Consider the following 13555-nt stretch of genomic DNA (forward strand, 5'->3'; position numbering starts at 1 on the left):
GGTCCTATCCGATACACTGTTGTAGAGTTATTGTGTAGATTAAAAACTTCCTGTAAAAAACTCAGGATGCCTTCACCAGGAGTCTCTGAGAGTATAAATGCTGGTCTCCTCAGAACAGTTTGTTAAAATGAAGAGTCTTTCCAGCTACTGCACTTCCTCTTCAGCTGTGAAGCAGGAATGCTGTCCCCAGCTAGTTCACACAGCCCCCCAGCTGGGCGGGGGTCAGTCAGTTCAGTTAACCCCCGAATCTCCAAGCTTTATCTTTCTCTGTGTTCAGCAGAGCTGGGTGTCTATGGGCCAGTCTCAAAGCAGGGCTCACAGTCGTGTCTTTCCTTACCCTCCTTCTCCAGGCACCGTTGGTCGGGTAAGCAGTTCACAGTTCTGTCTTTAGACCTCTTCTCTCTCCGCTCTCAGTTCAGGCAGCAGCGTTCTCTCCTCTCTGGTAACCTTGACCGGGCAGCTGATAAGGAGGGAGGGAGCAGGCTGGGACAAGCTGAAGACAAGCTCGCAGAGCCAACAGGAATTATAAAAGTGCTCAGAGTCTTTAAAATGTTTTCCGTTTGTTAGAAATTGGCATCCGGAGGGCAATTAAGATAAGGTTTTAAAAGAATAAAAGTGAGCGCCGGAGAGTGTGACTTGCCTCGGCGCCATCTTCGAGAAAAGGGTAAAGAGTTCAATCCTGCTAGTGTCACTGCAAGAGAGTTTTTCAATTGGGGCGAGGTCACAAAAGTAATGATTAATGACATTGGGCCCACAGAAGTATAACTGAGCCAGGAGACCTACTAGTATGCAATTAAAGAATGGACCATTTGTCCATGTCCCAGCCATAAGCTGACAACATAGTTTTCCATTCATGATGGAAGCATACAGCAAAGGTCTACATATTGCCACATAGCGGTCATAGGACATCACGGCCAGGATATATATTTCTATAGCTACAAAAGAGCCAAAGAAATAAAACTGGGTTAGGCACCCATTTAAAGAGATGGTTCTCTTTTGAGATATCATATCAGCTAACATTTTGGGCAGGATGACTGTGCTGGTACAAGTCTCCAGGCAGGACAAATTGGCCAGGAAGAAGTACATGGGTGTGTGGAGGTGCTGATCAGCCACAACAAGCAAAATGATGAAACAATTCCCAGTTAGTGTCAAGATGTAAATCATGAGGAAGAAGGAGAAAAGGAAAGGCTGCGGCTCAAGCAGATTCCCAAAACCCAGGAGGATGAATTATCTGATTGCTGTCTGGTTTCCTTCTTCTGTGTTCCCCATTGCTTTAATCAACAGGAGGTCAACACAACCCTACAACATAACAAGAACCAATGGTTTTAATGAAGTAGTATTCACATATTTTGGGGACAGTACTGTGCAAACCTATACATGACTACTCAGAAACACCACTGCAGAAAATTCAACGAAAATTATTCCCTGTTTGAAAAATGCGTAAATGATTTCAATAGAAATTAATAATTGGAGCCAAATGCCATGTGTCTTATTCAGTCTAACATTCTTGGATATCTGATATCTCAGTTCTGAGGGTTAGGCAGGGCTTTGATGAAAGCATATGGCTTTAGTACTTACATGCACCCATTTACTGTTGGATTATGCTCCAGGAGTTAGCGCTGCTAGCAGAGGTTGTGTGATGAACAACACCATGCAACTGAGTGTCTCTGAAACTGCCTCTTGCAAAAACATAAAAGGAAGTGAGCCTGGAGACTTACTGCTGATTTTCTAGCTGTGTGGAAAACATGTATGATGCAAGCAACTTCTTAAACCCAACAGGGATCCCAATATTAATTCCTCCTCTGTGGACTACTATCTCATCTGGGTAAATTGTGACCTAGAACATCTATAGGTAGGGATGTTAGAGAATTCAAAACAAAAACAGAAACGGAAACTGAAGAGGAAAGTGATGAAGCTTGCTTATTTGCCCCATATTCGGAATAGAAATCAATCAAGTGAATACCAATTAGTATTTGCTGTTGCTGGTGTGCAGGGTTTTAAGCATAATCGATAGCGTTATTTCCCCTTGGATTGAAATGAATGGCCTTTGAAATGAAAAGAATGGTGTTACATCATTGATTACATCAATTACTTTAAATAGTAGGCAATGTTTTCTTCCAAGGTCAGATGGTTTTGCCTAAGGAAGTGGTCCTTTGGGGATTTGAAGGCAATATGGATGCTTGAGGGTGAGGATTGCAGGCTTGATTGAAGGATGGCAAGAATAACAAAAGCAATGCACACATATGTCTGAGCAGACGGAATAGGATATATTATTGTATGCAGCTGAACACAGTTCACAGAAATAGACTACAAGAAACATATTACTCCATAGCTAGGCATGATGGAAAGAAATGCAGTAAGCAGCATAGATCATGCCCCTTTGGTTGCTGCCAGGGTAATCTGTAGACACAGCTGTAGATTGTCCCCTTTACACATCTAGAAACAGACACAGATAAATCTAAAGGATCCAGCACAAAATCTGTTTATTGAGCATTTATCCTGATGTGCTTGCACAAAGATTACACATATTACAGCCATTGTACTTATTATGGCCATCTACTCAAGGTAAGGAGATAAGGAGGAAATTACCTACTTTCATTTGATTTAATACATCAAATCAACACTTTATTGCCAAGACAACAGCCATAACACAGCAGCTAGTCAGAAATAACAACTGAAAGCATAGTCAGATAAACAAGCCCATCCGCAACAGGTAATATAGTGCAAATAAACAGAGGAGAAGTCATACAACTAAATGGAGTACTCTAGACACCCCAACAGAGTCCAAAATATATGCCCCAAAATGTTTTAGTAGTTTTGAAACATAAAGGACAGGGGTGAATTCAGTCAAATGCTTTTTTAAAAAATGTCAATAGTACAGTATTTAAAAAATGTAAGACACAAAGAGATGAACAGGTCAAAAAGGCTTCTCCCCCCCCCCCCAATAGCAGAAGGGAACTTTAGGTTGGTGGAATCCTTTTTTCTGTAAAACCCTTTCTTTAACCACTACACTACACTACACTACACTACACTACACTACACTACACTATGCAGTCACTCACATATTATTCTCACAAACCATAATTCTGTATCTTCAATTTTTGATGCACTTAAAGGGAGAAAATTGAGTAAAGCCTTGCATAAACACTTAATCTACTAAATACAAACTTTAAGGCTTTGTGAACTTCTTTGTTTCTCAAACTGTAGATGAGAGGATTGATCAAGGGATTTAGGATGGTGTAGAAGAGTGAAAATACTTTATTGAGAGCTCTCAGAGTCGGTGTGTCTGGCAACATGTAGACAATGATTATTGAACCATAAAAAGTGCAAACCACAATGAGATGAGAGGAGCAGGTCAAAAACGCTTTTTTCCTCCCAATAGCAGATGGAATCTTCAGGATGGTGGTGATAATGTAAACATAGGATGTGAGAGTCAACAAGAATGGGGTGACGGTGGAAAAGAAGGCCGAGAGGATGGTGAAGAGCTCAATGCTGCTAGTGTCACTGCAAGAGAGTTTTTCCATTGGGTTCAGGTCACAAAAGTAATGGTCTATGACATTGGGTCCACAGAAATGTAATTGTGCTAATAGGTATATCACTATGCAATTAATCAACATACCATTAATCCATGTTGCAACTATAAGCTGAAAACATAGTCTTCTATTCATAATAGAAGCATACAGCAAGGGTCTGCATATTGCCACATAGCGGTCATAGGACATTATTGCCAGGAGATACGTTTCTACAACTGCACAAGAGCCAAATAAGTAAAATTGGGCTATGCATCCATTCACAGAGATTGTTTTCTCTTCAGTTATCAAATTGATCAACATTTTGGGCAGGATGATTGAGCTATAGCAAGACTCCAGGCAGGACAAATTGGCCAGGAAGAAATACATGGGTGTGTGGAGGTGCTGATCAGCCACAACAAGCAAAATGATGATAAAATTACCAGTTAATGTCAAGATGTAAATCATGAGGAAGAGGGAGAAAAGGAAAGGCTGCAGCTCAGGATGATTCCCAAAACCCAAGAGGATGAATTCTTTGATAGTTGTCTGGTTTCCTTCTTCTGTGTTCCACATTGATTTAATCAATCTGTGGTCAACAGAGTCCTAAAACAGAATAAGGACCGTTTATTTTAGTGCAGAAGTATCTAGTACACTTAACTGGAGCTTTTGCTAGCATTTTCTATGGGACTCTGAAGCTGAGAAACACTACAGACCCGTTGTGCCACTCAAAAGGCAGGAGTACATAAAATAGGATTGGGGGTGTGGATAACTCACATGGCAGATTTTGATCACCCCCACAGCAGTCTGCTACAGAGATATTTCTACTGATTCATTGTATAGCATCTCTGGAGCTATTGGATTTTACAGTCCTCCCTCTCTCTGCAGACAAAGAAGTAGAACCAAAAATGGGGCAGGAATCTGTCCATGGAACCCCTTCCTTGGAGCGATGGAAACTTCTTCAGGTCTCCATCATCCACTCCTATTGCTGCAATAGTGGAGAGGGCAGAAAGGAGGCATTATGGGATGGCTGTACTGGGGATAACTGAATCTAAAGCCCTCCCATTTCACCATGGCCATCATCCATAGAAACACATGCTGTATGTACACCAGAATACAGAGGGAAATACCCCAGCCCAGGAGCTAGAATATTTCATTTCATTTTCATTGAAATCAATGGAAAGGAACAACTTTTACTGAATGAAGACATAGCTCATCCATTTGGATCGGATGAGTGGCAGTCCAACCCATGAATATATTTTGATGAAAGGACTGTGTGATCCTGTACATGTCTACTGAGAAATAAACTACACAGAGTTCAAGGGAACATACTCCCTTCTTGCGAAATTGCAACCTAAATTAATACTAGGAGGAAAACGTAGAGCCAAGACTCCCCCCCCCCGTATAGTCTAAAAGTGAGGAATTAATCATGCTATTGAAAATGTATTTTTACAGGACTACATAAGATATTAGTGACACATAACATGGTAGATTTTGCTTGCACGTCAAGGCCACAAACCACCCCCTTGGAAATAAAAACACAGTGACACGTAATTTAAGTTTAAATGTTAATGGGTGAATTTTGGCCACAACTTTATTGAATACAGAATGTAAGTGGTATTGACTTAGGCATTGGCAACCTATATTTGACTCCTGCCCACCTTGCAGGGAGTCTGGTAACCCACCAGAAGAGGTAATTCTGCTGATTACAATCGACTGCTAAAGTTTACTACAGTTGTTGTTGTTTCTAATTAATTGATGGCATCACAATATTATTTAATTATCCCTCTCTGCAGGTGGACAGATAGATCCTTAGGTGGAGAACAATGTCCACACAGAAAGGCCTCCTGCTTCCAGTCATGGAAAGCCCTGAAGCTTCCCCTCCTAAATTATTGGTGCTTCAATGGCAGAGATGACAAAAAGTAGTCATTCAGGGTGCTGCGTACTGGGGACAGATCAGGCTGAGCTTTGGATCATGAGACTTCCCAACCCCCTAATGTGTATACACACAAGGCTCATTGACACATTAAATGTAAACTCAGAAATAAACCTCACATACTTCGGTGGAATGTATTTCCTTCTTACCAAGTGTGTATAGAATCCCACCCTAAATAAATAACAGGAGCCAAATGCTATTTCTGCCATGATGTCCAAAATGTTTCAATTTGTGATATTTTGCTTTTTAATGTTTGACAGGACTTTGAAAGAGGTCAAGAATAGAAGCATACGCTTTAGTTCTTACCTGCACTCAGCTCCTGTTTCCTCGAATAATTTTCCAAGATTTAATACCAGTAGCAGAGGATTTCTCTAAATCTACGATGAAAAACAATGAGCTGCAGCTCTATTGTTCCTATTGTAAACCAAGTGTTTCTGAAACAGTTTCTTACAGAAGCTTCAAAGAGGTAAGAAGTTGAACTTGCATCTGGATTCTTGGCTGTGTGAAAAACTTTTATGACGTAAACAACCTTCTAATCCTAAATGGAGACTCCCATATTAAATCTTCCATGGAGCATCTACTTCATTTGAAGAAAGTGTAATCTGTGACATCTGCAAATTGTTTCAGCCACACTAAAACATTTCCAAGCCCCCACTGTTGGCTGAAACATATTCGTACTCAGATTACAAAGTGGACTGCTATTTGTCTATTGACAGGGTTGCAGTTTCCTGATGAGCCATCACACAACTAGAATTGTCAGCATTTTTATCATAGAATTCCTCTCAGCTAGCCCTGGATGTATCAGTAGATGGCCCATTTATGCTGTGTGCAGGCAGAGATGACTTCAGAAGCTCTAATGAGTATGTGTGGATTTGGCACAGAGCCTATTCCCAAAGTACCACAATCCCATTTGAGTTGATTATGCTCCATTCTGAGTACCTCAAAAGCCCAATGCTGTATCTCAATAATGTTTCAAATTAAGACTGAGGCAAAAGTCCTTACTTCAGAAGTTTTTTGGGGTGGGGTGAGATTTGAGGGAACCTCAAATAACGGATCAATTATTGGTAGTTCATTAGTGTGGAGCTTATCACGTGTTTGGCTGTGCTGACAGCGCTGGGCATTATTGTTTTCCAAAAAGCTTCCTTTTATCTCTGCTGACATGGGGTTCATTCTTTTCACCCTCCAGAATGCCCCACACAGAAAACTATTCTTGAGCACCTTGTGGAAGGAGGGGGATGATGACCACCAAGAGGAACTCTGCACTGTCAGCTCATGCAGAAGAGTCAAGATGAAAAATGAAAGAAAAAAGGCAATTTCTGCAGGATTGCATTAATCATGCAAATCCTGAGGCCCTTCTCTCAGTTCTGCCCCTCTCACAGGCATGCTTGGTAGGGACACAGGAGAGGACCTTCTCAGTGGCTGCTCCCGGACTTTGAAACTGCCTCCCTAGAGAAGCTAGACTGGCTCCTTCCATGTTGGCCTTCCACCAGCAAATGAAGACTTCCCTGTTCCAACAGGCGTTTGAGAACTGACTGCTTTTAATGAAAGGGCTGGTACTGTGCTGTTTTCATTGTAATGATTTGTATGGGTTGAAAGTTTTTATGTATGTATATAGTTTTAATTTGATCAATGTTTAATTGTTTTTTAATTATTGCTTTTTTTTCTATGTTGTTAGCGGTTCTTACTTTTATCTGAAAGCTGCCTTAAGTCCCATCAGGGAAAATGGAAGGGTAGGTAAGATTTTGAAATATGAAATCTCACAAAGAATGTGAAAGTATGAGATCATAGGAGCCAACTCCGGGGCGCTGTGGGTTCTAGGCACCCCCAAAGTCAATGAGAAAAGCCAGCAGGCAGCAGCGGTGCTGCCTCCAAGAAGCAGTTCAGCTCCACCTTCTGCAGCCAGCCAGCAAGGCACCCTTTTCCGGAGGGGAGGGGAGACTTGGACGCAGAGGCAGAGTCTCTCTGTTTCCAAGTCCAAGCCCCTCCCCATGGAAAAGGGTGCCTTGCTGGCTGTGGAGAAGAGGTGGAAGAGGAGTCACCACCGCAGGCCACCACAACATTGATGTGCAACGTCTCTCACACACATACCTGCATATAGTGCATGTGACGTCACACACACTACGTGCAGGCATGTGTGTGTGATGTCGCACATCCATGTTGTGTCAGTGGGCACCCACAATCCTGAGGGCAAGTTGGCACCCCTGTATGAAATTTATATTATTTGCCTATGGTCTTTCTCTCTTATACTGAGTGATGTTCCTAGACTTAGCACGAGTAGCAGAGGAGGTCTGTGGGACATGGATGGCTCTGGCCTAAGTGAAAAAATGGATATTTCTGAAACTGCTTTTTGTAAAAGCTAAAATGAAAGGACCTTTGGGAGTTGATGATTTTCTGAGTGTTAAAAATAAAATAAAATGATGGTGAACGATGCCTTCTGAACCTGAAAGGAATGTATACATTAATTGCTGTTCCTTAAGAGTAATAAACTGGGTGATATTTAACTTACTGGTTCTGTAGGGTGGTTGTAGGGGGCTGACAAATAAGCCAAGGCTGTGTCAAAAATGAAGAAAACTTAACTGAGGTCTGCTCGTGGGTGTCTAGTAACTTGTAACACTCCCACTAATCATTTATTGAACGTTAAAAAGGCAAACGAGAAGGGCAGGTGAAAAAAGACTTTTGCCTTCCAATAGTCAATGAAATCTTTAATCTGTTAACAATAGTACAAGGATAAAACGTGATTGTCAGAAGAAAGGGATGGCTGTGATTATAAATGCATTTATATGCACACTTCAACACTTGGCACTCGCACAGGCATTTTTGTACACATTACTTTGAGAACTGCATTACAGAATCTAGAGATGTATGGATTTTGAAGCATGGCTGCATTTCAGTTTGCATCTTGTTTCAGAATGTGGAAGTTGAGTAAGTTTGCCTTGGAATGCAAGTTGAAATGAATTTCCCTGCCTTTTTTGTTGCTGTTTAGTTGTTTAGTCATGTCCGACTCTTTGTGACCCCATGGACCAGAGCACGCCAGGCACTCCTGTCTTCCACTGCCTCCCACAGTTTGGTCAAACTCATGTTAGTAGCTTCGAGAACACTGTCCAACCATCTTGTCCTCTGTCATCCCCTTCTCCTTGTGCCCTCAATCTTTCCCAACATCAGGGTCTTTTCTAGGGAGTCTTATCTTCTCATGAGGTGGGCAAAGTACCTACCTATATATCCCAAACTACCATACCCTTAGAAAAACAAGTGATTCTGTGTCACGGACTACCTAGATGAATAAGAATGGTAGGAGGCTACAGCTGGGGAACACACACACCCCAGGAAGCATCAGAGTGGTAAGGCTCTAAGCCAGGAAAATGCTGGTGGGATACAGAAGACAGGCCAGAGGAAGAAGGGGGAGCAGATGGGTTGGAAGCTGAGTAAGCAACAGGTTAAGTGAAAGTGAGGCAGTTAAGTAGGAGAAGCAGGCTGAGGCTGTGACAGATCCCCAGCAACCTGCCAGTTCCACTATTTCCTTCTCCCCTCCTCTTCTGTCCCCAAGATCAAGGAGGGTATTACATAAAGCAGAACAAAAGGCACAGAGAGCCCCTCCTCGAAGGAGTTTGCAATGGTTAGGAAGGCAGCCACCTGAGGAGGAATCTTAGGAGGAAGTGGGAGGCTCAGATCTTCATTTCTGGCAACTGATTCATCAGGCTAGACCTGCCCACGGAGTTTCGGTTAAGTGTCCCTCTGAATAAAGACTCAACCTTACTGCTCCTCTCTGAGTTTCTGTGCTGAACTGCAGCTGAAATAGCTCTGACATTCTAGCAGCAACAGCAGAAGGGGAGGGCAAGAGAGGTTCATAATAAATGCAATGGGTGGAACAGTTAAACTCACCTCTCCTCATACTACAAACTCAAACCAGGTCAGATGCGGTGTCCAATTGGGATTTGTTCGTTTGTTTGTTGTTTAACTTTCCAGGTCTTCATCTTTCCAAGGCACACAATTCATTGACAAGCTATACTGGATATTTTTATCTTAAGCTCCTGGATAGAAGCTCCAGTTTAAATGTGGATGTTGGGATGATGCCTTGAAGTACAAGGATATATTCCATTTGTTTGTTTATACATATTACTGCCATTAACGCAGGGCTAAGCAGCGACGGAGGAAGCAATCGACATGTCATTGCTAAGCTAAAAGTCATAGCACAAGAGTTGCTCAGAAATGTGAACCAAAAGCAAAAATTATCCCAACAACATTTTTGAGTACACCAAAAGGAGTTCAACAACCAAATGGTGTGGCCACCTAGATGAGGTCAGCAGCTATGCCTCAAAACTTCTGATTGCCTTTTAAGCATTGAGGAAAGGGATGAATTCAGCCGGATCCTTGACAGATTCAGATGACTCCTTACAAAAAATAGCCATCTACTACAAACCATTCTTAGGGCTTTGTGGACATCTTTGTTTCTCAAGCTATAGATGAGGGGATTGATCAAGGGAGTCAGGATGGTGTAGAAAAGGGAGAATACTTTATTGAGATCTCTCAGAGTCAGGGTGGCTGGCAACATGTAGACGATTATTATTGTAGAATAAAAAATGCAAACTACAGTGAGATGAGAGGAGCAGGTCAAGAACGCTTTTTTCCTACCAATAACAGATGGGATCTTTAAGATGGTGGCAATGATGCAGACATAGGATATGAGAGTCAGCAGGAATGGGGTGATGGTGTACAATGCACACAAGAGGAAGGCGAAGAGGTCGATCAGGCTTGTATCACTGCATGAGAGTTTTTCCATTGGGATCAAGTCACAAAAGTAATGGTCTATGACATTTGGACCACAGAAGGATATCTGGGCCATCAGATAGGCTACTATGCCATTGCCCAGCAAAGAACTAATACATGGCCCAGCCATGAGCTTAACACAGAGCTTTCCATGCATGGTGGAGGCATAGTGTAAGGGTTTACAGATTGCCAGGTAGCGGTCATATGACATTGCTGCCAGGAGGTATGTTTCTATAGCTGCAAAGAAGCCAAAGAAAAATAGTTGGGCTATGCAGCCACTAACAGAAATGGTTCTCTCTCCAGTTATCAAATTGCTCAACATTTTGAGCAAGGTGACGGAGCTATAGCAAATCTCCAGGAAAGACAAATTACTCAAGAAGTAGTACATGGGAGTTTGAAGGTGCTGATCAGCCACAACCAGCAAAATGATGAGGAAATTCCCTGCTAGCGTCAAAATATAAATCATGAGGAAGAGGGACAAAAGCAAAGGCTGCAGCTCAGGCTGATCCCCATATCCCAAAAGGATGAATTCTTTGATTGCTGTCTGGTTTCCTTCTTCATTCTTCCACATTGTCTTTATCCAACTGAGGTCAAGGCAGCCCTATAACATAATCAGAGCACTTTTAATACAGAGGTGTACACTGAGAGCGAAAGCCATGGGTGGAGGGTAGGAATGGTGTGGAAATTTGATTCATTTCACATTCAATGCTAAATTTATCAAATTCACACTTTCTGGTATAATATGATAATCAATACATGGCCATCCTCCCATACTATCCAAATTTTGTGATGTAGTTATCCAAACAGTGTTCACAAATATGCACGTATTATGGGAAAGTGTGCAAAAAAAAATGTAGATTTGTGGAAGTACCATACAAAATTGCATTATATTGCTGGCCAAAATGTGTCTGTAAGAAATACACACAAAAATGCAGAACAACCTTCACTGGGATTTTTCTTAAGAAATACAGATTGCTGCAGATATGTGGTGAACTGAATGTGGAAAAAATAGAAGCTGAGAAAACCAAATTAGATAGATTCTTCCATCCTTAGCAGTGTGCAGCCACTACTGCTTCCATCCAAATTTTGCCCCCCTCCCCTATAAATGTTGCTCCAATATCAGACAAAGCAAAAAGGAGGGCTTCTGGAGTCATGTTGAAAATGGATCAGGCTAAACTTTGGATCCAAAGTCCTCCTATTCCCCTGAGGTATAGGTACACAAAATACAAACTTGGATGCAAATACAAGCTATCTCTACACATGTACAGGTGTTTGTGTGAAAAAGTGTACACTTGTTAATTTTGTACAGCTCATGTAGAAACCTGTGTACATGCAGATAACTGTATGTGTTTTCAGTTGTTGTTTACACACACCCATAGGTTGTATACTCAGTGAATCTGTATCTGTACTCCCCAACACTCACATCAGAACTAGGAGGAAAGCACATCAAATCTTGGAACTGGTTTATGTATTTTCCTTACCATTGAAACCATTGGGGAGAACATTTTATTAAAACAGCTCCCCCAAAGGGGAACAATGCCATGCACATGATCTTCCACCCTTTATAGAATTACACCCAAAAATTAACAACAGGAGCCACATTCCACTTCTGCTATCTTTTCCAATATTCTTGGATTTTGGTTCTTAATGTTAGTCAGGGTTTTGAAAGATGATGAATATAAAGTGTGCGGATTTAGTACTTACCTTCCCTTATGTATCTGCATTCAGTGATTAGTACCAGGATCAGTACAGGTAGCAGAGGATTTCTCTGAATTTGTGTTGAAAAACAACGAGCTGTAACTTCATTGTCTCAGCTGCAAAATGAGTGCCTCTGAAGAGGCTTCTTTCAATAGCTTAAAAGAAGCGAGTCTGGGGACGTGCTTCTGATTTTCTGGTTGTGTGGAAATCATTTATGATGCAACCAACCTTCTAAGCCCAAAGGAAATCCCGATATTAATTCCTCCTCCATCAGACTGCAGTCACCTTTTTCCTGCACTCCAGAGTTTGATGCACTTTGGATCTCTGTGTCTTTTTATCTACCTTTAAGTCTTAGCCACAAATTGCCTTCTGCTCCTCCTAGCGGTCACTTCTCTCACTTGCATCTCATTAGCTGCTCCCTTTAAAATTCAGCTACTATGTACAGGTATTATAGCTGGGCATCAGTTTGTACTATGTGAACCAAGGCAGGGCAGGAAGATGAGGATATTGTTGGTAGCTGGTATGGGAATAGAAGCAGCAAAAAATACAAATGGAGAGGGAGTCTTGTATTGGACAGGAGGTTCTGGGAGCAGAGAGAGGCTATTGTTTCTTTATTGTTGTTTAACAAATTTATATCCTGTCTTTCCAGAGAAACACATCCAATACAAGCAAACACAAATAATCAATTTTAATAAAAGATATCATAATATAAAAGATAAATCTAATATATATATACATATATATAATATAATATAATATAAAAGATCCATTTCAATAAAAGATATAATAATATTGCTAAAAAGAATCGCATCCATGAATGCAGCAGCTTGATTTTAAAAAATCAATGAAGGGATAAAAGCTCATCACATGAATTAGAAACATGGTTAGCTTGTCATTCAAAGAACAACAATGCTCACACCATAATGAACCCTAAAAACTCATTTCTGTAAAACATCAATATGCAAGAGAAAAGATGGCAGATACTATCAATGAAGCTGATAAACTAGGACAACAACTTGGCAGATCAAATGTCTTGTAGGTAAGAAAAGCCATTATATAACACTGGAAGGCCAAGTAGCGGAGGAAAGAATGAACTTCCCCAGGGAAGGATTTTTAAAGCTTGGACATAACTGAGAAGTCTCTCTGCCATATTCTTGTCCCAGTCCAATGGAACTCAGAAGTTAGTAAGGCATGAAGGAGAGAGCTTTGGAGGGTATATGGGCCACCTAAGTCATGGTTGTGTGCCGAATATAGGAAAGAGGTAAGACACACACACCAGACTACAGAAGGAAGCTGCAGCAGTGGTTGATAGACCAGGTTGAGAACTCTTATTCTTTTCCTATATACCTGGGGGTTACCACCTTTTCCTTCTCCTTGAAACTGATGACTTCCCATTCACTTTTATCTAAGTGATCACTGAACCCCAAGTCACAGAACAGCTCAAGAAACTGCAGAATTAGAAACATCAGGAACACCAGTTCCTGAAAGAAAATGATCATGACAAAAAACATGGCCTTGTATCCAACATTAGTTCTGAGAAGATATATATTAAAATGAATGAATCTGACAGACTTACATCCATTAATTTCAGTGGATCTATTCTGAGTAGAACTTGGTTGGAGTCAGCCCATTAAAAAGACTGCAAAAGATG

At 41.3% G+C, this 13555-nt stretch overlaps 2 protein-coding genes across 2 annotated transcripts; both read right to left on the reverse strand.

Moving 5' to 3' along the window:
- Window positions 1–3110: 3110 nt before the first annotated feature.
- On the reverse strand, window positions 3111–4082 carry LOC310747454 (olfactory receptor 11A1-like; the record flags this gene model as incomplete). Its single annotated transcript, XM_083581822.1, has 1 exon — window positions 3111–4082. One exon carries the CDS (start codon window positions 4080–4082, stop codon window positions 3111–3113), a length of 972 nt encoding a protein of 323 aa, XP_083437948.1.
- Window positions 4083–9660: 5578 nt separating this feature from the next.
- On the reverse strand, window positions 9661–12027 carry LOC310746637 (olfactory receptor 1E16-like). The gene is made up of 2 exons (XM_083580617.1): window positions 11911–12027; window positions 9661–10807 (listed from the first exon to the last, which is right to left on the reverse strand). Exon 2 carries the CDS (start codon window positions 10775–10777, stop codon window positions 9740–9742), a length of 1038 nt encoding a protein of 345 aa, XP_083436743.1. The 5' UTR covers window positions 10778–10807; window positions 11911–12027; the 3' UTR covers window positions 9661–9739.
- Between the last annotated feature and the right edge of the window lie 1528 nt (window positions 12028–13555).

Source organism: Podarcis filfolensis, assembly GCF_964270895.1.
Source record: "Podarcis filfolensis genome assembly, chromosome: 13".
Classification (NCBI taxonomy): Eukaryota; Metazoa; Chordata; class Lepidosauria; order Squamata; family Lacertidae; genus Podarcis; species Podarcis filfolensis.

Bases quoted from the DNA above. Each gene is read 5' to 3' on its own strand.
- LOC310746637 (XM_083580617.1), bottom strand. From the start codon at position 10,777: ATGTGGAAGAATGAAGAAGGAAACCAGACAGCAATCAAAGAATTCATC.